Source organism: Pteropus vampyrus, unplaced genomic scaffold (genome assembly GCF_000151845.1).
Source record: "Pteropus vampyrus isolate Shadow unplaced genomic scaffold, Pvam_2.0 Scaffold461, whole genome shotgun sequence".
Classification (NCBI taxonomy): Eukaryota; Metazoa; Chordata; class Mammalia; order Chiroptera; family Pteropodidae; genus Pteropus; species Pteropus vampyrus.
Genome location: NW_011889242.1, coordinates 1,031,828 through 1,055,938, shown reverse-complemented (window position 1 = coordinate 1,055,938; position 24,111 = coordinate 1,031,828). Strand labels below are relative to the sequence as shown.

At 34.5% G+C, this 24,111-nt stretch overlaps 1 protein-coding gene and 1 pseudogene across 9 annotated transcripts in view; both read right to left on the bottom strand.

The window, feature by feature from the left end:
- Nucleotides 1–24,111, bottom strand: part of TSGA10 (testis specific 10) — a 99,496-nt gene that overhangs the window by 7,746 nt on the left and 67,639 nt on the right. For 7 of the 9 annotated variants that reach the window (XM_011381957.2, XM_023524318.1, XM_023524321.1 and 4 more), the window contains one exon: nt 5,965–6,174. The exons of the other annotated variants lie outside the window; for them this stretch is intronic. In XM_011381957.2, the coding sequence (XP_011380259.1) occupies nt 5,965–6,174 (210 nt within the window). The remainder of the gene's footprint in view (nt 1–5,964; nt 6,175–24,111) is intronic. 9 annotated transcript variants of the gene reach the window in all.
- On the bottom strand, nt 20,918–21,036 carry LOC111732448 (annotated as a pseudogene).

The following is a 24,111-nucleotide window of genomic DNA, read 5'->3' as shown; positions in this document are numbered from 1 at the left end:
CTTCTGGAGAGTTTTTTAATTTTAGCTCTTACATATAGGCCTATAATAATTTTAAGTTAATTTCTGCATATGGTATGTGATAAAAATCCAACTTCATTTTTTTTCCACGTGGATGTTCAGTTGTCCCTGTACCATTTGTTGAAAAGACTATTCTTTTCCCATTATATCATATTGGCACAAATTTTTAAAAAAGCTTTTGGCCACAAATATAAGAGTTTATTTCTGGACTCTCAATTCTGTTCCATTGACATATATATTTTTCCTTAAGCTAGTGCAATACTATCTTGATTACTGTAGTTTTGTAACCAGTTTTGAAATTGGAAAGTGTTTTTCTTCTGACTTTGTTCTTTTTCAAGATTGTTTTGACTATTGTGAGTCACTTGCACTTCTATATTATATTATCTTGTCAATTTCTACAAAGAAGCCAATTTGGGGTAATATTGCCATTCTAACAATGCTGTCCTCTGATCCATGACTATGGGACATCTTTCCATTTATTTAGTTCTTCTTTAATTTCTTTTGAATATGTTTTGTAAAGTGCAAGTTTTGTGCTTCTTTTGTTAAATTTATTTCTAAGTATTTTATCTTCTCTTAATGCTCTCCTTTTTTGTGTAATTCCATTTAATAGAATTGTTTTATTTTCATTTTTAGATGATTTGGATGGATTTGTAATATAGAAATATAATTGAATATTCTACATTGATCTTGTATCCTGTAACCTGGATAAACTCATATATTAATTTTAACTTTTTAGTAGATTCCTTAGGATTTTCTATATCCAAGATGATGCCATCTGTGAATAGAGATAGTTTTACTCCTTTACAAATCTGATGCCTTTAATTTCTTTTCCTTCTCTAATTTCCCAGGCTAGAATCTCCAGTATAATGTTAAATAGAAGAGATTAGGAGGCCATTTTTATATTATTATTGACAAGAAAGAAGGAAAGCATTCAGTCTCTCTTCATTAAGTATGATGATGCTCTTTATCAGGTTGAGTTTTGTAGATGCTCTTTATCAGGTTCAGTAAGTTCTCTTCTAATCCTAGTTTATACTTTTTTTAAATCATGAAATGGTGTTGGCTTTTGTCAAATGCTTTTTCTGCATCTATTGAGATGATCATTGTTATTTGTTCTTTATTCTATGGATATGATGTATTTCATTAATTGATTTGCAGATATTAAACCAACTTTGTGTTTCTGGGACAAATCCACTTGATCATGGTATAAAATTCATTTTATATGTCATTGGATTTAGTTTTCTAGTATTTTCTGAAGAATTTTTCATCTAAATTCATAAGGGATATTAACCTACAGTTTTCTTTTCTTATGATGTCTTTGGTTTTGGCATCAGCGTAAAATCAGCTTCATATAATTAACTGGAAAGTATTCTTTTATTTTTTGTAAAAGAGTTTGTGAAAAGTTTATATTAATTCATCTTTAATCATTTGGAAGAATTCATAACTGAAATGTTCTATTTATGGAAGTTTCAAAATCATTAACTCAATCTCTTGCTGTAGATATATTTAGATTTTCTATTTTTCCTTAAATCAGTTTCAGTACTTTGTATATTTCCAGAAATTTACTGATTTTCACCTGAGTTATCTAATTTTTGACAGTTAGTTGCAAACTAATAATATTCTTTTATAATCCTTTTAGTTTCTATAAGGATGGTAGTGATGTCTCCTCTTTCATGCCTGGTTTTGGTAATTTAATATCTAAGTAGTAATTAAAGAGCATTAAGGAAGGATATTTAGAATTCATGTTCTTAACATTCCTCTTGAAAAGAGTTAGATAACAGACATACATACTACATTTATTTGGAAGATAGAAAACTAAGATCTGGGTAAACTGTACGGTATATGAATTATATCTTAATAAATATATTTTTAAGAAAAAGAAAAGCAAAGAAAGTTAAGACTAAAAGGTTCTAAAATTCCTTATTCTAGTGCTTTAAATAATTTTTATGAAGGTGGAGATATAGATCTTTTGCCTTTAACCTCTATATTCTCATTTGAAATTATCTGAGTGATTCCATGGATGCAAGGCTAGTATGATAATAAAAAAGTCAATCAATGTCATCTATCATATCAACAGGCTAAAGAAGAAAAATCATATGACCATATTAACTGATACAGAAAGAGCATTTGACAAACATTCGACAACACTCATTCATAACAAAAACTCTCAGAAATATAGGAATGGAGGGAAACTTCTTTAACTTGATAAAAAGCATCTACAAAATTCTACAGATAATGGTATTCTTAATGGTGAAAGACTAAGTGCCTTTCTCCTAAGATTGCAAGTATATGTTTAATTTGACCACTTTTATTCAACATAGCACTAGAGTACTAACCAGTGCAAAAAAGCAGGAAAAGGCATAAGACAGGAAAGGAAAAAATAAAACTGTCCTTATTTTCAGATAACATAATTGTCCACATAGAAAATTACAAGGAATCAGCAGAAGAATTACTACAACTAATAAGTGAGTTTGGCAAGGTCACAGGATATAAGATAAATGTTCAAAAATCAATTACACTTCAAGATATGCACCCCAATGTTCATAGCAGCATTGTTCAAAGTGGCCAAGACATGGAAACTACCGAAGTATCCATTGATAGATGACTGGATAAAGAAGATGTGGTACATATATACAATAGAACATTACTCAGCCATAAAAAAAAGATGAAATACTGTCATTTGTGACAACATGGATGGATCTTGAGATTATCATGCTAAGTGAAATAAGTCAGAAAAAGTTGAGAATCCTATGATTTCACTCACATGTGGGATATAAAACTAAAAGTAACAAACAAACATGACAAACAGAGACTCATGGACATGGACAGTGGATTAATAGTTACCAGAGGGAAGGAGGGAAGGGGAGTGGTAAGTAGAGGTAAAAGGGGTCAAATATTTGGTGGCAGCAGGAAATTTAATTTTGAGCGGTGATCATACAATGCAATATACATATGGCATTGCTGAATTGTACACCTGAAATCTATTTGATTTTATTAACCAATGTCACTCCAATAATTTTAATTTAAAAAATCAATTACATTTCTATATACTGGCAATGAACACACTGATAGCAAAATTAAAACTAGAATACCATTTATAGTAGCTCAAAAAAAGAATACTTTGTATTTTGTAGGTATACTTCTAACAAAATATGTATAGAAATTATATGGTGAAAACTACACAGAGCTAATAAAATAAATTAAAGAAGATCTAAATAAGCCATACTGTGTTCATGGATTGGAAGCCTTAACATAGTAAAGATGTCAGTTCTTCCCAAAATGATAAACAGGTTTAATGTAATCTAAGATTTTTTGAAGAAATAGACAGATTATTCTAAAACATATATGGAAAAGCAAAGAGGCTAGAATAGCTAAGACAATTTTGAAAAAATAGAAGAAAGTGGATGGAATCTGTCTATCTGATTTAAAGATTTATTATTAGCTATGGTAATCAAGACTGTGTTGGTATTGGTGGAGAGAGACACACAGAATCAATGTTAAAGAGTAGAAAACCAAGAAACAGACCTACTCAAATATATTCAACCAATTTTTCACAAAGGTTGATTTCACAAAATCAGTTCAATGGAGGAGAGGTAGCTTTTTCAATAAACGATACTAGAGCAATTGGACACCCACAGGCAATAAAGGAACCTTGACCTAAACCTCACACCTTATACAGAAATTAACCTAAAATAGATCATGGAATTAAATGTGGAACATAAAACTATACAATTTTTAGAATAAAACCTAACAAAAATCTTTGGGATCTAGAGCTATGCAAAGAATTTTTAGACTTAAAACCAAAAGTACATTAAAGGAAAATTGATATATTGCACTTCATCAAAATTTAAAACTTTTGCTCTGAGAAAGACCTTAGAGGATGACAACACAAACTAAATAGTGGGAGAAAATATTTGCAAACCACATATTTGAAAAAGGACTAGTATCTAGAATATATAAAGAACTCTCAATACTCAACATTAAAAAAACAAAGAATCCAATGAGAAGATAGACAAAAGACATAAAGAGACATTTCACTCAAGGATATATATAGATGACAAATAAGCACACAAAAAAGATATTCATCTTCATTAGTCATTAGTAAAATGCGACTAGATGATGATATAGCACTGCACGCATATCAGAATGGCTAAAATAAAATAACACCAAATGCTGACAAGGAAGTGGAAAAACTGGATTGCTCATACATTGTTGGTGGGAATGCAAAATGGCACAGACACTTGGGAAAACAGTTCCCTAAACAACTAATCATGTAACTACTATATAATCCAAAAATTGCATTCCTGGGCATTTACAGAGAAATGAAGATTTATATTCACAAGAAAACCTGTACACAAATATTAACAATAGCTTAATTTGTAAGATCCCAAAACTAGAACTAATCCAGATATCTTTCAATGGGTAACTGCTTAAACAAACTGTGTTACACCAACAGCATGGAATATTACTCAGAAATAAAAAAGAATGAAGTACTAATACATGCAACCTGAATGAATCTCCAGAGAATTATGCTGAGTGGAAAAGCCAAAGCCCAAAAGGTTACATACGGTATGATCCTATTTATATAACATTCTTGAAGTGACAGAATTATAGAAATGGAGAACAGATTAGTGGTTGTCAGAGGAAAAAGAGGAGTTAGGGATAGGAGGAAAGTAGATAAGACTATAAAAGGGCAACAATTATAGATCATTTTAGGAATAAACACATATACAAAAATAACTAATTTCAAGGCAAAAAAATTTATGTCAGGAGTATTTTAAAATACAATAAGAATTAGCCTGACCACTTCACACCCATTAGGATAGCTTTTATCAAAAAAGCCCAAAACCCTAAAAATAACAAGTGTTTCAATTATTAAATAAGTATTGCTTTTCAAATTTGAAAACACCAAGTAAAAATTGTTTTTAAAGAAAAAAATTAAGAACACATCATTTGAATTTTTACAATGAATATTCATGAGTTGCTTACATCATTAAAAGGTTCTTGCTGAAATAAAAATGATTTAAGAAAAAATCTGACAATTTTGGCATATACAACTTCACTAATTAAATAGTAACAGTGGATTTTTACAGAAACCAGCTAGACACATGATTCTCAAGTGCAACATATCCTCCTAAAAAACAGTAGACTAACAAAATTAAAATTTCAATAAGATTTGGTAGTAATATAAATATAAATATGACCACAATGTTGATATTTCAATTACACTATGCAAATTGTAATGCATTCCTCTGTAGGGTCTGGGCTCCATCTATATTTCCAGCTGCATCTCCAGCCACTTTCACCCATGAATGCTATGCTGGCCATTGCAAACTACTTACTATTCACTCAAGAGTTCATTTATACCTTCATACACTTCCTATGTTGTTGTTCCCTTTGAACGAGAAAGCCTCATTCCTTCTGCACCTAATAGGAATTCCCTCCCTAAAATCCTGAGTATTGCTTATTAGTATAACTTTCATCCCAAATTATTTGTATGCCAATACTGCCCTTGAGGGCAGGGGTCTATATCTTTTGAGCATTATACTCACAGTGGCAAGCACAATGTAAGGCACACTGTAGGTACAATCAACTGAATTACAGTTTAAAAGAAACCAATTAGGAAATAAATTAAGCTTAGAAGAGTATCCTTCAAGTTATAATTTAGCTGGATAAACCTCAACTTTGTGGTTATTTGCTGATTGGTATGTCAAAGTGTTTTATAATTCTTCTGGCTAAAGTAATGTAAATTACATACTCAACGAAAGAATTTGTTATAGTCTTGAATTATTGGAACACAGCTGTCAAATTAATCTTTTGGACTTTAAAAATAAGATCTAAAGATCAAAGATATGGCTTGATGTAATATTTTATAAAAAAGAGTTTATTTTTCTAAATTCGTAGCAATTTTAATAAAAATATGAAAAGAACCATTTTAAAATGTATTACCATTTCTATTTCTTGATCTTTAGCAACCAACTGCCGATTAAGAAGTTCTTTGCTTGAATCAAGTTTAATACAAAGTTCCCTTGTGGAAGACAAGTCTGCAAGAGCAGACACTTTTTCAAATTGAACCTTCTGAAGCTCCTCTTCCATCTTTACAAGAGATTTATGTAAAGTAGAAATCTGGGACTTGTAAGACCTTTCCGCATTTAAGTGCTGCAAAAACAAAATAATTATGTATATTTAGCAACCAAGTGTTGATTAAGAAGTTCTTTGCTTGAGTCAAATTATATATATAGATATTTTATATATACATATATATTTTATATATATATACATTATATTATATATATATATACATATATATATATATATATATACACACACACACATATATAAAGTGTACAAAATGGAAAACAAAATGGGGCAAAATCTTTTAATGACAGTACACTTATATTACACATACCTTTAGATGATATAAGTGGTAACAGCATGCACAAAACACTCTGGTAAAGATAAATTTGGGTTTCAAATTTCTGTACATAAAATCTATGAGTAAGGTGGTCAACTGATGGTTCTTTTTAATGTACTTAGAAAACAACTTTTTCCACTTAAAATCTCAGCCCCAAAGCTCATTGAGATACACATGTTTGGTCTATAGTTCTGTCTATATTTACCACAGTTTCAATTATTCTATGATGTAAATATTATTGTTGTCTTTAACAACAAAGTGGCAAACAAAACATTAGCCACTCCCTGTTTAATTCACAATAGCCAATTCTTGAGTGGCATGTTGATATCGATTATAGTATCATAAAATGAGGGCTGATAACTCTCTAGTACTTACTAACACCTGAGGGAAAGACTGGGTAAGCATAAATTAAGAATACATCCCCATTATGAGAAATCAGGGCATGTTTTAAAAATGGTAATATGAGATTCAAGTTATATGAGATTTCAAACATTCAAGATAATTCCATACATCCCCCCTTTTTCCAGAAAAAAAAACAAAACAATGTCTTCTGTAAGTGCACTGCCACATACAGAGAAGTGTTTACTATTACGTGAAGCCAATAGAACAGAGAAGCAAATAAAGACATTTTTCTGCTTTTATAAGCATAAAGCACCAAAAATTCCTTCTGGAATAAATTATTTGGCCAAATTCATTCTTACCTTTCTCCTTCCCTTTCTTCCTCGCTCACTCTATTTCTCACTCATTCTTCAAATAACTCTCTATCTATCCCCCATCCATCCATTCATCCATCCATCCATATTTATTGAGTATAGTCCATGTTCCAATCAATGTGTCGAAATGCATATTCGAGGGTAAGCAAAATGATCTCTGCTCTCATAAAACTTCCAGACTATGGGGAGTTATGTATCAATCACATAATTGGACAGATGAATAATAAATTCATATTAAGGAAATATTTCTAGAAAAAAAAAAAAAAACACTGTATAACAAAGGAAAATGACCTAGACTGAGAGAGACAGAAAAGTCAGGAATGGCTTTCCTCAATAAATGACATTTGAGCTGGGTGGGATCTGAAAGGTGAGTAGATATAGCATGTGTGTTATGGAGGGCAGCTTTCAAGTCGGGAATGCTAAGTGAAAAGGTGCTGCAGGGAGTGTGTGGAGAGAGGGGAAAGATGAGCTCCAAGAACAGTTAGAAGGCTGAAACAGCTGGAGCTCAGAGACCCTAGGAAAAAGTGAGAAGAGATACAGCTGAAAAGGTGCACAAACTTACAGGACAGAGAGCCTACTCAGCTGGGTTACAATTCAGGTCCTGATCCATTGAAAAGTCTTAAAGAAGGAGGTGATACAATCAGTTCTGTGTTTTGAAAAGATCTGGATGTTTCAGGTTCTAGTAAGACAGTTGATGAAAAGGAAACCCTTCTCTTAAAGGTTAAGATAAACTAGAACAAAACATTATTTTTGCAATTCATAGACGAACTTTTGAGGAAGAAAGAAAAATTATCACATGCCAAAAACAAAGAGAAAACAAAGCTGGAACAGGCAGCAAATGAACAGGCCTGAAGCTAAGAGCTGGGGGTAAAAAGAGCCAGTAACACTGAATGGCTTACATTTTAACGTTCGAGCAAGGATAGGAAATGATACTTTTGGACAAATGGAGAGTTGGAACTGAGACCTCCACATAATCTGGGACCTCTAAAAGGAGGCTCCAGGGGAAAAAATTCACTCAATCTCACAGAGATACAACCAAAATTTTATCTTGATCTAGTCTCTGGTTAGGGAAAAAATATATCTTCTGTAAGAAATTGAATCCTTAGGTCTAATTTCACTCGATTTTAGAGTCTGACTTTACACTATCCATCCCAAATTCTAAACTTTAACATAAAGTTTATCCCATGCCAATGGTAACCCAGAGTCCCTATGTAGAAGCAAATCCATCTTCCTGGTCATAGAGGATTCCATAGGGGGAAAAAGTCCTGCTCAAGAGGAGCTTACCATCAAACACAGGGCACAATCCACCATGAGTGAGACTCAGAGTAACATAACACATAGCAGAATCAGACTTTTAGAACTTCAGATCACTGAAAAAAATATTTTATAAGGCATGGAAAATATGCTTAAAAGTTTTAAAGACATTAAATAACATTTGAGAAGAATAAGATTTCGAAAAAACAGGCAGATATGAAGGAGAATCAAACAGAACTTGTGGAAAGAAAGAAAAAGTAACATTCAAAGAAATAACATCTGAGAATTTCCAGGCTAAATAAAAGCATGAATACTCTGACTTAAAAAGTACAGCAAAACCAAAGGCCTCCCCCCCAACCAAATAAATCCATAACAAGACAAAGTTTCTTTGAAACTACAAAGAAAAAGAAAAGACTGTAAAAGAAACCAATGATGAAAGACAGTCTTATAAGGAATCACGATTAGAACGAAAACACTTCTCATCAAAAATGACAATTATTTTTAAACTTATCAAGGGAAAATACCTCTCCACCTACAATTCTATATTCAGCTAAACTAATACACAAGAATGAGAATATGGTGAACATTCAATGCAATATATATGACTTACTGTTGAATTGTACATTTGAAACTTATTGAATTTTGTTCATCAATGTCACCATTAAAAAAGTGAAAATAAAATAAAGCCATGTTCAGACAAACAGAAAATTAACTCACAGATCAAAGAAAGTTTTGAAGAAAGGAAATTGAACTTAGAAGGAATAAATAGAATGTAAGAAGCAACGATGAATGAAGAGTTTGGAAAATTTATGGATGGATATGAATAAGCATTGACTGAAAGAATAAGAACAATAGAAATAAATGACTTATTCTTAAGGTTATGAAAAAACAAAGTGGAACTAAAATAGTAACAACAATATCATAAAAGGTTGGTGTGTGAGTGTGTATGAGAGAATAAGAGAGAGCACACATGCACTGGTAAGCAGGGTGTTGTACTCAATATTCCAATATTCATAGGACTATATATTGTTTAGGAGGAGGGCTGGAGATACTAACAATAGACTTTGTTAAATATGCATATTATAATTTTTGCTGCTAAAAGAATAGATCGAGAATGTATAACTTCCAAATCAATGAGCAGTAAGGGTAGGAAGTATGTAAAGAAAACAAACACATAAACGATGGATAAAAGGAAAAAAAAAGAAACAAAACAGAATCATGACAAGTAGAAAGTACAAAATAAATCAATAATTGTAAACCTAAACATACCAGGAATTCAAACAAATTCAAAGAAATGGATTAATCTTATCAGTTAATGGAAAGATGTTGTCAGATTGATTTTTAAAAAAATCAAGCTACCTGATTTTTATTAGACACAAATAGCTGAAAGGATTTTTAAAAAATACATAATATTTCTGTTTCCAGCCATGAAAGATAACTGGGAATGAACTTATTTTTAATGAGAGAGAGAGAGAGCGAGCGAGAGAACGCTTGAGAGAGATGAAAGCATTGCTTCTAGCCATTGGACAACAGGCAGCACAGGACTGCAGTCTCTGAGAGAAGGAAAACAAATACGATGACCCCCATGAACATCCAGGTTTCTCTCTGAAGTCACTTTCCAATTTCTGGTCCAAGGAAGGAAACTTTTACCAGAGAATAGTTGTTTTGTTGAGTTGAGGAGACAGAAACAAGTATCTGAAATGTGCAGTGTAGAGTTCTGGAAACAAGGGATCTACATAAAAAGATATCCAGAAATCTGCCTAGACGTCTGACTGAATACTGAGCCTTGAACATATAGAGGGCAACTTCAGAAGCCTGCGAAGGAACCACCAGAGAGCTCTAAAATAGACTAGATCTCTCGAGTGACGTCAAAAACATGGCAGAATGAGAGACGTCCTCGGATCACTTCCCTTGAAACAACAATAAGCTAAACATCTAAAACTCAACAAAAAACATCCAAACTGCACACCAGCACGCCCGAGCATTGGATCTACACATGAGAGCTACCACAGGTTAGAAGCCCAGGTGTTGGGCGGTGGACTGGGTGAAATAAAAAAGCTGCCTCTCACAGCTGCGGGAACTACCTGCAGGAGGAGAGGGAGGGGAGAAGGTGTGGCGAGTCCCTGAATAGCCCTGCCTGGGAATGCTGTGAGCCATACGCGGCTGGTGGCAGTACCCAGTCATCAGGACAGAAGGCAGAGAAATGGGGATGGTAGAAAAGTGAGAATGGCAGAGATACAACAGTTGATTTTTATGAAAAGCGTTTGCAAAACCAGGGCTGAATCACAGTCCCCATCCCCCAACCCAGAGGGCTCCTCCCCCCATACCCTCCGAGATCGATCACCGTGGAGCCCCAGGGGAATCTGAGCAAACACTACCCAAACTGTCGCAAACACTGATAGGAAAAGAGACTTGGGGTAGCAAGCATGATTAAACATCTATAAGAAAAAAAAAAGACATTAAGACTTTATATAAAGCAGAAATCCAAGAGGCTTAGATGCCACCTACTGGAAACCAAAAGAAAAGTGCTTTCTTTGCAACAGGCTAGAGACCATTATATAATAAATCTACTTTCTGGAAAAAACAATCAGAATACACTTCCATTAATGCTCAGGTGGAGAAATAGTCCATTAAATACCATGAACAACCAAGGTGACAAGGCATCTTAGGAAGAAAGAGAAACATCTCCAGAAAATAAGCTTTCAGACATAGAAATATGCAACTTATATGACAGAGAATTCAGGATGGTACTTCTGTAAAAACTCAGTGAGATCCAAAACTAATCATATCAACAATTTAAGTAATTGAAAAATCAACTAGATCAGCAGAATAAGTTCTTTAGCAAGGAAATTGAAACCCTCGAAAAGAACAGAATAGACCTTCTGGAGATGAAGAACACACTGCAAGAGTTGAAAAATGAAATAGCAAGCTTGGGAAATAGAGTCGACCAAATAGAGGAAAGGATCAGTGATATTGAAGACAGAAATCTAGAAATAAATCAGAAGGAAGAAGAGAGAAACCGAAGAATGAAAAATAATGAAAGAGAAATACAAGAACTAGCTTATACCATCAGGAGAGGAAATATAAGAATAATAGGCATTATTGAAGGCAAGGAAAAGGAGCAGGGACTAGAAAGCATTTTCAGACAAATAGTTGAGAATTTCTCAAATCTAAAGAATGAGCTGGAGCTTGGAATTCAAGAAGTCAACAGAACACCCAATTATCTCAATCCAAAAAAGCCTTCACCAAGACACATTATATTAAAACTATAAAAAATCAAAGACAAAGACAGAATTCTCAGTGCAGCCAGGGAAAAGAAGACGGTAACCTATAAAGGAAAACCCATTAGATTATTGTCAGACTTCTCGGCACAAACCTTACAAGCCAGAAATGAGTGGAATCAAATATTCAAACTATTAAATGAAAGGAACTACCAGCCAAGAATAATGTATCCAGCTAAATTCTCCTTCAGATATAAAAGAGAAATAAAGACCTTTGCAGACATACAAAAATTGAGTGAATTCTCCACTATGAGGCCTCAAAACAGGAAATACTGAAAGAGGTCAGCTCACATAAAATGAAATGACAAAAAAAAAAAAATATTAGGAGTAAGGTGACTAGCAGGAAAGAGAAGCAGAGGAGTGCAACTCTTACTAGGAACAGGGCATTATAAGCTTAAAAATAAGAAGAGATTTGATATAGCAAGATAGTAATGAACATTCAGCATACATAGGGACAAATTGAGACAGCAATGACAAAAAGGGGCGATTCGAATATCCAAATTTGCAAAGTGGAATGAAGATAAAGCATGCACAGAAGAAAAGGAAAGACTGAATATAGATAACTATCCTTTATATATTTGTAATGACAACCACACACCATAGATTCAGAACCATTGTATATAACATAAAACAAGAAGGACCGGAAACATGGCAGAGAGAGAGACATCCCCAGATCTCTCCCCTTGAAACAATAAGCAGAACATCTAAAACTCAACAAAAAACACCCAAACTGCACAACAGCATGTCTGAGCTTGGGATATGTGCATAAGAGCTACCACAGGTCAGAATCCTGGGTGTCGAGTGGTGGACTGGGAGAAATAAAGAAGCTGCCTCTTGCAGCTACCTATGCACCTTGTAGGAGGAGGGGGAGGGGAGAAGGAGTGGCGAGTTTGTGTGGGAGTTCCCTGAACATTCCTGCCTATGATAGCTGTGAGCTCCCCGTGGCCAGCTGGCTGCAGGTCCCAGTCACCAGGGTAGAAATCAGCAGAGGAACAACAGCTGATTTCTGCCGGCTGTGGTTGCAAAAACAAGGCTGAGCTGCAGCCCTCAGCCTCCAACCCAGAGGGCGCCTCCTCCCATACCCTCTGAGACCGATCACTGCAGAGCGCCATAGGAATCTGAACAAACGCTGCCAAGACTATCACTGACACTGATAGGAACTGAAACTGAGGGTAGCGAGCATGATTAAATATCTACAAGGAAATTTAAAAAGTGTTATTAAGACTTTATATAAAGCAGGGATCCAAGAGGCTTAGACGCCACCTACTGGAAACCAAAAGAAAAGTGCCTTCTTTTCAACAGGCTAAAGAAAGACCTTTATATAATAAATCTTTTTTTCTGGAAAAACAGCAGAATACACTCCTATTAAAGCCCAGGTGGAGAAATAGTCCATTAAATACCATGAACAACGAAGGCAACAAGGCATCTCAGGAAGAAAGAGAAAAATCTCCAGAAAATAAGCTTACAGACATAGAAATATGCGACTTATATGACAGAGAATTCATGATGGTACTTCTGAAAAAAATTCAATGAGATACAAAACAACTCAAATCAACAATTTTAGGAATTGAAAAAACAAGTAGATGAGTAGGGCAAGGAGATTGAAACCTTCAAAAAGAACCAAATAGAACTTATGGAGATGAAGAACACACTGCAAGAGTTGAAAAATGAAATAGCAAGCTTGGGAAATAGAGTCGACCAAATGGAAAAAAGGATCAGTGATATCAAAGACAGAAATCTAGAAATAAATCAGAAGGAAGAAGAGAGAAACCGAAGAATGAAAAGTAACGAAAGAGAAATACAAGAACTAGCTTATACCATCAGGAGAGGAAACATAAGAATAAAGGGCATTATTGAAGGTGAGGGACAGGAACAGGGATTAGAAAGTATTTTCAGACAAATAGTTGATGAGAATTTACCATTTCTAAGGAATGAGCTGGAGCTTGGTTTCAAGAAGTCAACAGAACACCCAATTATCTCAACACAAAAAGGCCTTCACCAAGATACATTGTATTAAAACTATCAAAAATCAACAACAAAGACAGAATTCTCAAGGTAGCCAGGGAGAAAAAAACGGTAACTTTTAAAGGTAAACCCTTTAGATTATCCTCAGACTTCTCAGCGCTAACCTTACAAGCCGGAAAAGAATAGAATCAAATATTCAAAATATTAAGTGAAAGAAACTATCAGCCTAGAATAATGTATCTAGCTAAGCACTCTGTTAGATATGAAGGAGAAATAAAGACCTTTGCAGACATACAAAAACTGAGAGAATTCTCCACTACGAGGCCTGCACTACAGGAAATACTGAAAGGGGTCAGTTCATCTAAAACAAAATAACACAAAAAAATACATAATTAGGAATAAAGTGACTATCAGGCAAATAGAAGCAGAGGAATGCAACCCTTACTAAGAACAGAGGATTATTACATAATAATAAGAGAATTGTTATAGCAAGATAGTAACGAATGTTCAGCATACATAGGAACAAATTGAGATAACAATGACTGAAAAGGAAGGAATGCAAAGATCCAAATTCGCAAAGGGGAATGGAGATAAGGCACACGCAGAAGAAAAGGGACGACTATATATATATAACTATCCTTTATATATTCATAATGGTAACCACATACCAAAGATTCAGAACCATTGTATATAACATAAAACAAGAAAGACCAGCAGGAAAACCCACAAGAGCCAACCAAAATAAAGAAAACAAAAACACAAGGACAAGGAAGCAATGGAAACAACGAGCTACCAGAAAGCAAAAGATAAAATGGCTATAAGAAGACCTCATATTTCAGTAAGCATCCTAAATGTAAATGGACTGAACTTACCAAGAAAAAGGCACAGAGTTGCAGAATAGATCAAAAAACAAAACCCAACCATATGTTGTCTCCAGGAGACACATCTCAGCTCCAAAGACAAATATAAACTCAGAGTGAAAGAGTGGAAAATGGTATTTCAAGCAAATGGCATTCAGAGAAAAGCGGGAGTAGCGGTACTAATATCAGATGAAATAGACTTCAAAATAAAAAAAGGTAAAGAAAGATACTGAGGGACACTTCATAATGATAAAGGGAATCATGCACCAAGAAGACATAACACTTATTAATATCTATGCACCCAATCAGAAAGCCCCAAAATATCTAAAGCAATTACTAACAGAACTAAAGGGAGAAAAAGACCAAAACACTATCGCAGTAGGGGACCTAAATACTCCACAGTTGGATATGGACAGATCATCCAAACAGAAAATCAATAAGGAAATAACATCCTTAAATGACACATTAGACCAACTGAACATAATTAACATTTACAGAGCCTTCCATCCCAAAACAGCTGCTTATACATTCTTCTCTAGTGCACATGGAACATTCTCAAGAATCGACCACAACGAATAGAATAGCCTCAACAAATATAAGAGGGTTGAAATCATACCAACCATATTCTCTGATCGTAATGCTTTGAAACTAGAGATCAACTGCAGGAAGAAATCAGGAAGAACCACAAATACATGGAGATCAAACAACATGCTACTGAAGAATAACTGGGTCAGAGAAGAAATAAAAAGAGAGATCAGAAGATACATAGAAACAAATGATAATGATAGTACAACATATCAAAACTTTTGAGACACGGCAAAAACGGTCATAAGAGGAAAGTTCATATCATTACAGGCCTATCTCCAAAAACAAGAACGAGCCCAAATAAACAACCTAACGCTTCACCTTAAAAAACTAGAAAAGGAAGAACAAATGAAGCCTAAAGTCAGCAGAAGGAAAGAAATCATCGAAATTGAGGAAGAATAAATAAAATTGAAAACAAAACAAAAGATAGAAAAAAATGAAGGCAACAAAGAGCTGGTTCTTTGAGAAGGTTAATAAAATTGACAAACCCCTAGCTAGACACATTAACAAAAGAAGAGAAAGGATACAAATAGACAAAATCAAGGATGAAAGAGGAGAAATGACGACAGACACTGAAGAAATACCAAGGATCGTACAAGAATACTATGAAAAAGTATATAACACCAAATTTAATAACCTAGACGAAATGGACCAGTACAACAATCAAGAAGAACTGGAAAATCTAAATAGACCGATCAGCAGTATGGAAATTGAAATAATCATCAAAAACCTACCAAAAAGTAAAAGTCCAGGACCAGATGGCTTCACCAGTGAAGTCTACCAAACATTCAAAGAAGATTTGATATCTATTCTCCTCAAACTCTTCCAAAACGTCGAAGAGGAGGTGATACTTCCCAACTCATTTTATGAGGCCACTATTACCCTGATACCAAAACCTGGTAAAGATAACACAAAAAAAGAAAACTACAGACCAATATCTCTCATGAACACAGATGTAAAAATCCTAAAGAAGATACTAGCGAACCGAATACAGCAACATATTAAAAAGATCATATACCACGATAAAGTGGGCTTCATCCCAGAGGCACAGGAATGCTTTGACATACGCAAATTGATTAATGTGATACACTACATAAACAAATTAAAACACAAGAATCATATGATCATATCAATAGATACAGAAAAAGCCTTCGATAAGATACAGCACCCATTTATGATCAAAACACTTAACAAAATCAGTATAGAAGTAAAATACCTTAATATAATAAAGGCCATATATGACAAACTCTCAGCCAACATTATAGTTAATGGTGAAAAACTAAAAACCTTCCCTCTAAGATCAGGAACAAAGTAAGACTGTCCACTCTCGCCACTGTTATTCAATATAACATTGGAGGTCCTAGCGAGTGCAGTCAGGCAAGAGAAAGATATAAAAGGCATCTAAATAGGAAATGAAGAAGTCAAACAGTCACTATTTGCGGATGACATGATTCTCTATATAGAAAACCCTAAAGACTCCACAAGGACACTATTAGAAACAATAAACAAATATAGTAAAGTTTCTGGATACAAAATCAATGTTCAAAAATCCATAGTGTTCTTATGCTCTAATAATGAAGTGTCAGAAAAAGAAGTGGAAAAAATAATTCCTTTTGCAATTGCAACAAAAAGAATAAAATACCTAGGAATAAATCTAATGAAACATGTGAAGTACCTAATATAATGAAAACTATAAGACTCTGTTAAAAGAAATTGAAGAGGATACAAAGAAATGGAAAGAGATTCTGTGTTCTTGGAATGGAAGAATAGTTAAAATGATCATATTACCTAAAGCATTATACAGATTTAATGCAATCCCCATAAAAATCCCATTAGCATTTTTTAAAGAAATAGAACAAAAAATCATCAGATTTGTATGGAAGCACAAAAGACCCCGAATTGCCAAAGCCATCGTGAGAAAAAAGAACGAGGCTAGAGGTATCACTTTGTCCGACTTCAAATTATACTACAAAGCGACAGTAATCAAAACAGCATGGTATTGACAGAACAACAGACAGAAGGACCAGTGGAACAGAATAGAGAGTCCAGAATTAAACTCATATTTATATGGGAAAATAATTTTCGACATAGAAGCCAAAAACATACAGTGGAGAAAAGGAAAGCCTCTTCAATCAATGGTGCTGGGAAAACTGGAAAGCCACCTGCAAAAGAATGAAACTAGACTGTTATCTATAACCACGCACCAAAATTAACTCAAAATGGATTAAAGACCTGAATATAAGACCTGAAAAAATAAAATGCATAGAAAAATCACAGGAATGAAATTGAAGGACCTTGGCCTTACAGAGGATTTTATGAATTTGACCCTCAAAGGCAAGGGAAGTAAAAGCTAAAATAAATAAATGGGACCACATTAAACTAAAAAGCTTCTGCTCAGCAAAAGAAATCGTCAACGAGGTAAAAAGACAACTATCCAAATGGAAAAATATATTTGCAAGCAACACCTCTGACAAGGGCTTAATATCCAAAATATACAAAGAACTCATACAACTCAATAATAACAACAAAAAAACCCCACAACAATCCAATCGAAAAATGGGCAGAGGACCTGAACAGACACTTCTCCCTAGAGGACGTACAAATGGCCAACAAATATATGAAAAGATGTTCAACATCGCTAGCTATTAGGGAAATACAAATCAAAACCACAATGAGATAGCATTTTACGCCTGTTAGAATAGCTATAATCAACAGGACAAGTAATAACAAATGATGGAGAGGATGCTGAGAAATAGGAACCCTCATTACTTTGCTGATGAAACTGCAAATTGGTACAGCCACTATGGAAAGCAGTATGGAGGTTCCTCAAAAAACTAAGAATTGTTCTACCATATGATCCAGCAATCCCTCTTCTAGGTATTTATCCCAAAGACTTGAAAACTCATATCCTAAAAGATATTTGCACACCGATGTTCATAGCAGCATTATTCACAGTCGCCAGGACATGGAAGCAACCGAAGTGTCCTACGATAGATGATTGGCTAAAGAAGCTGTGGTACATATATACAATGTAATATTACTCAACCATAAGAAGAGACGAAATACTGCCATTTGTGATAACATGGATGGACCTCGAAATGATCATACTAGGTGAAATAAGCCAAAGAGAAAAAGTAGAAAATCACATGGTATCACTTATATGTGGGATATAAACCTAAAAGCAACAAATGAATAAGACAAACGAACAGAGACTCATGGACAAGGACAATGGATTAGTGGTTATCAGAGGATAGAGGGGAAGGGCAAGTGTGGAGGTAGATGGGGAGAAAATTTAAATCATTTCTTCAATTAAAAAAATTAATCAATTGATTAATTAATTTGAAATATAAAAATAAAACAATTAAAAAATTAAAATAAAAATAAAGTAGACTAGATCTCACATCTCATACACAGCTGGGGAGACATCAGTGTCTGGATGCGCCAACGTGAAAAGCCCTAAACGTGAACAGCCTGGACCAGGCATTAAGAGAGATCCCAGAAGAGTCATACCTTAGTGGTGGGGCTACACGAGTCCTACAGAAAAGACTACTTTACATCTGCCCTAACAAAACTTAAAAACAATCTTGGAAGTATCAATTGAACTGCAGGTAATTTTTTTGAAAGTTTGTGAATATCTTATTAGGCACTGAAAATAATATAGCTTTCCCAATTTGCTGAAAGTAAATGTGTCATCTTCCATAAAGAATAAGCCTCTCAATGTTTTAGAAACATACACTCCATATCCCAGAGAGGTCAGTCCCATAATTGACTGGAAAATAAAGAAAGGTTTTATTTATACTATACCAAACCCAGAGAGCAAAATACTCTGTGGGTCTTACAGAGTTGGGGGTCTGTCTAAAAATAAGGAATATGTAAGCTATAATATTATACAAAGAAATATCATATCCTTCTTTTTCTTCCTAGCATCTCATCCTTAAGGGGCACACAGGGCATTCCCGAAGAATAGAGTGGCTTAGCAATTAGGCAACAGTTGACCTGCAAGTAATTTAACAGCCTGCCAGAATAAATTCAACAAAGTAAAATTCGCAATGTCTAGCATCCAACTATAAAATACCAGATATATAAAGATGCAGGAAAATGTGACCCACAGACAGGAAAAAAATCAGTCAATATAAATAGATGCAAAAATGACAAAGATGATGGTATTAGCAGACAAGGGCTGTAAAGTAGCTATTGTCCAGTCAAGGGGGGATAAGAAAGTCTGAATTACCATGTTGGCACAAACAACCAGAAAAATGGACAAAGTATAGGAGGGACAATGGAAAACAAACAAGAAGAATCCTGTGGTGGCCAGAGCATCTCGCTAAAGGCAAATTCTGGACCATGATGCAGAGAAAAAGAACCAAAGCACAGTCTAGTGATCTCACTGAGTTCTAAAGATAAAGATCAGACTTCAGTGAAGCTGAGGTGGCTAGAATTTGTGGAGTAGAGTACTGCAGAGAGCGGGGGTCTGCAGAGAAGGAGTCTCAGAAACATGTACATGCACAAGGGAACCCAATGTGACCAAAGAGAAACTTCTCAGAATGAACAATTACCAGGGCAACTGTGAGCCACACAGTTCCTACATCTTGTGTTAGGCCAGGAATCATCCCAGATCTCACTGGCCAGAATGGAGACACTTGGACACTTCACTGACTACACAGGCATTCAGTAGAGACCCCAAAAGGGTCACACTGTAGTAATGAGGGCAAATTAGCCCGAGAATAAAGACTCTTCTGGAGCTATCCTAAAAAGCTTATAAACAATCCTCAGGAACACAATAGAATATCAAGTAACTTAATAGTTTGACAAGATAAACCCAACACTTTTGAAATTCAGCTCTCAGTAATGTAAAATTAACAACATCCAGAATACAATCAGAATTTACTATATGGGTTCAGAAGTAGGACTATGGGATCCATAATCAAAAGAAAAATCAGGGAATAGATACAGAAGCAAATGTGCCAGAGATGATGGAATTAGAAAACAATGACATTAAAACAGTTAGTATAAATGCACTCAATATGCTTAAAGATTTAAAAGGAAAAATTAAAATAATAAGAGAAGTAAAAGACATTCCAAAAACCAAATGGAATTTTTGGAGATAAAAAATATAATCTCTGAAATTAAAATTTCACTATATGTCATTTATATCAGATTAGACACATAAGACCAGTAAGTTTGAAGACACAAAAACAGCAACTATATAAAACGAAGCAAAAAGAGAAAAAGACTGGGAAAAATATGTACAGAGCCTTAATGATCTGTGGAACAATACCAAGTGATCTAACATACTGAGAACTGGAGTTCCAGAAGGAGAAGGGCAGGGGAAATAAAAAATATTTAAAGAAATAATGACCAACATTTCCTGAATCTGATGAAATGTATAATATCAAAGAATACTGAGCATTATAGACTCAAGGATATCCTTACCAATCCCAATTACACAAAGTCCAATTGCTGGGAACCAGCAATAAAGGAAATTCTTAAAAATAGCCAGAGTCGAAAAAAGAACATTATGTTTAGAGAAATAAAAAGCTTGACCTCAGATATAAGAATTATATCAGCCTTCTCTTCAGGAACCATGCACACGAGAAGAGAATGGACTGAAATATCCAAAGTATTGAATGAAAAACCCACCAACCTAAAATTCTATATACAGAGAAATTATTATTCTAAAGTGGGGAACTAGACCTTAGACAAACAAAACCTAAACAAATTTGCTGCTAGTAGACATATCTTAGAAGAAAGGTTTAAAAAGTTTTTCAGAGAGAAGGAAAATGATATGTCAGAAACTCATATCTATGTAAATAAATAATTTTTTTTTTATACCTACAGCACCTGGTATTCTTAGGTGGTCTCCCATCCAAGTACTAACCAAGCTCGACCTTGCTTAGCTTCCGAGATCAGGTGAGATCAGGCACGCTCAGGGTGGCATGGCCATAGACAAAAATATTTTTTCTAATTCTAAATTGATCTAAAAGATAACAGTTTGTTTGACACAACAGCAACAATATATTGGAAGATTATAGCTTATTAATAAGTAAAATGTATAACAGTCATAAAGAATGAGAGAAGAGATTTTGAATACTCTGTTATAAGATACCTGCACTATTCCTGCAGTTGTATTGTTTTATTTAAAGGTGGACTTAATAAAAGTGTATATTGAAAATTCTAGGGAAAACACTAACAAAGTTTTCTGAAACAGAAGTATATTGATATGCTAATAAAGGAGATAAAATCATATAAATGTTCAATTCAAACCAGAAAAAGCAATAAATAAGTAGGAGATAAAACAGAAGAAAAGAACAAGGGCAATGAAAACAGTTACAAATATGGTAAATATTAATCCAACTATATCTATAATCACTTTAAATGTGAATGGACTTATATACAATTAAAATACAGACTATTAGAGTGGGAGAAAAAAATAAGACACAATTATATGTATTTACAAGAAACTCACTTTAATATAAAGATGCAAACACTAATCACAGGAAGCCTAGAGTACCTACATTAATTTCAGACAAAGCTGATTTCACAGCAGAGGGATAAAGAGGCAGCCTTACATAATGATAAAAAGGCCAATTCACCAAGACATAAGAATCCTTAATGTTTTTGCAGCTCACAACATATTGTGTCAACATCCATCAGGCAAGAAATGATAGAATGACCAGGAGAGACAAGTAAATCCACTATTATAGTTGAAGAATGCAACACCCCCCCAACAGTAACTGACAGATCTAGCAGGCAGAAAGTCAGTAAATAAACAGTTGAACCGAACAGCACCAATGAACTGGATCTAATTGACATTTCTAGAATACTTCATTCAACAACAGCAGAATATGCATTCTTCTGAAGCTCATGTGGCACATTCACTAAGATAGACCATGTATGAGCTACAAAACATACCTTAACAAATAAAAACAATAGAAATCATACCAACGATGCTCTTCAACCACAATGAAATTGAACTAGAAGTCAGTAACAGAAGGGAAGCTGGAATATCACCAAATATGTGGAGAGTAAATACACATTTCTAAATAACACCTGGGTCAAAAAAGAACTCTTAAGATAAATTTTTTAATATTTTGAATAAAATAAAATAAAAATATAAATTTCTAAATTTGTGGCATTCGGTGAAAGTGATTCTTATAGAAAATTTATAGTATTGAATACATATATTAGAAGAAAAGAAAGATATAAAATCAATAACCTAAGCTTCCACCTTAGGAAATTAGAAAAAGAAGAGCAAATTAAATCCAAAGTAAGCAGAAGAAATAATAAAAATAAGAACAGAAATCTATGAAATTGAAAACAAGAAGTTTAATATAGGAAGTTAAAGAAACCCAAAGCTGGTTCCTTGAAAAGATTAATAAATTGAAAAACCTCCAAGGTTAACCAAGACAAAAAGAAAGAAGACACAAGTTACTAATATTGAAAGGGAAGAGAGACCATCACTACTGATCATAAAGACATAAAAATGATAATAATGAAATATTATTGCTATAGAAAGTTTGTTTCCTCTGAAAATTCATGTTGCAATCTAATCACCAATGTGACTGCATTTGGAGGTGGCGCCTTTGGGGGGGTGATTACGTCTGAGGGTGAAGCCCTCATGAATGGGGTTAGTGCCTTCATAAAAAGGACACCAAGGAGCTCACTTCCCTCTTCCTCCACGTGAGCACGCAGACAGAAGACAGCTGTCTACAAACCTGGAAGTGGGTTCTTGCCAGACACTAAATCTGCCAGACTCTTGATCCTAGACTTCCAGCCTCTAGAACCGTGAGAAATAATTGTTTTTTAAAGCCCCCTAGTCTATGGTATTTTTGTTATAGTAGTCCAAACAAGACTAAGACAATTATGAACTCTACACATACAAAATTGCTATCTTAGATGAAATGGACTGATTCCTCGAAAGACACAATCTGCCAAAACTCACGCAAGGAGAATTAGATAATGTCAACAGACCTATATCTTACAAGAAATTGAGTCAATAATTAATATAATCTTCTAAAACAGAAATCACCAAACACATATGGTTTTACTGATTAATATTACACCAAATATTTAAGGAAGAAGTTATTCCAATTCTATACAATCACTTCCAGAAGATGGAAAACTTCCCGACTCATTTATGAGGCCTATCTGTTACCAAATTCATTGGAAGACATTATGAGAAAAGAAAATTATACACTTATATCCCTCATAAACATAATGCAAAATTCTTCAACAAGATATTGGCAAATTGAATCCAATAAGGTGCAAAGAGAATTGTACACCATGACCAATGGGAATTTATTCCAGATATGCAAGGCTACTTCAACATTCAAAAATCAATTGATACAGGGGTGACATCAGCAAGATGGCCCAACAAGATGTCCTTCACATGTATCCCCCACCTCAACTACAATAATCTGGCATCTATCCACAAACAAAAGAGCCTATGTGGGAGCTGTGCAACCCAAGTAAGAGATCGTGAAACCCCAGTGGTCCAAGAACAGGAGGGTCATTTCGAGAAGACAGGCATACACAGAGGTAGCTGACTTGCAGATGTGGTCTTGACTACAGAAATAACTCCGTACCCCTGAGTTTGTCTTTGGTTCAGACACTAGCAACTACACTAAGGGACCAGGAGTCATCTCACTCACCCATAGGCATACAGACCTTGGATCCAACTGTGGACTATAAAGTGCCCTGTTAAGTGGCTCCAGCCCCTCTGGGCCAGCATCTGGGAGCCCTGGAGGAAAACTAAATTAGACAATTTACCCACAAATGAGAGAGCCTTTGAAGAAGTCTAAAAGTCCAACAAAGAAGTTTCAGCAACTCACTGAAGCCAAAAAAAAAAAAAAAAAAAAAAAAAGTGAGATTGGACACATTGGAGAGCGTAAGAGGAACAGTTTACTCACATCACCCTTTCCCCAAGGCAGCACAGCTCAATGCCAAAGAAGCCATTCTTGACCTTTGATTTCTCCCATGGAAGTAGCTGAGAAAATAGCAGTCTAGGCTTGGAACTGAGAGTG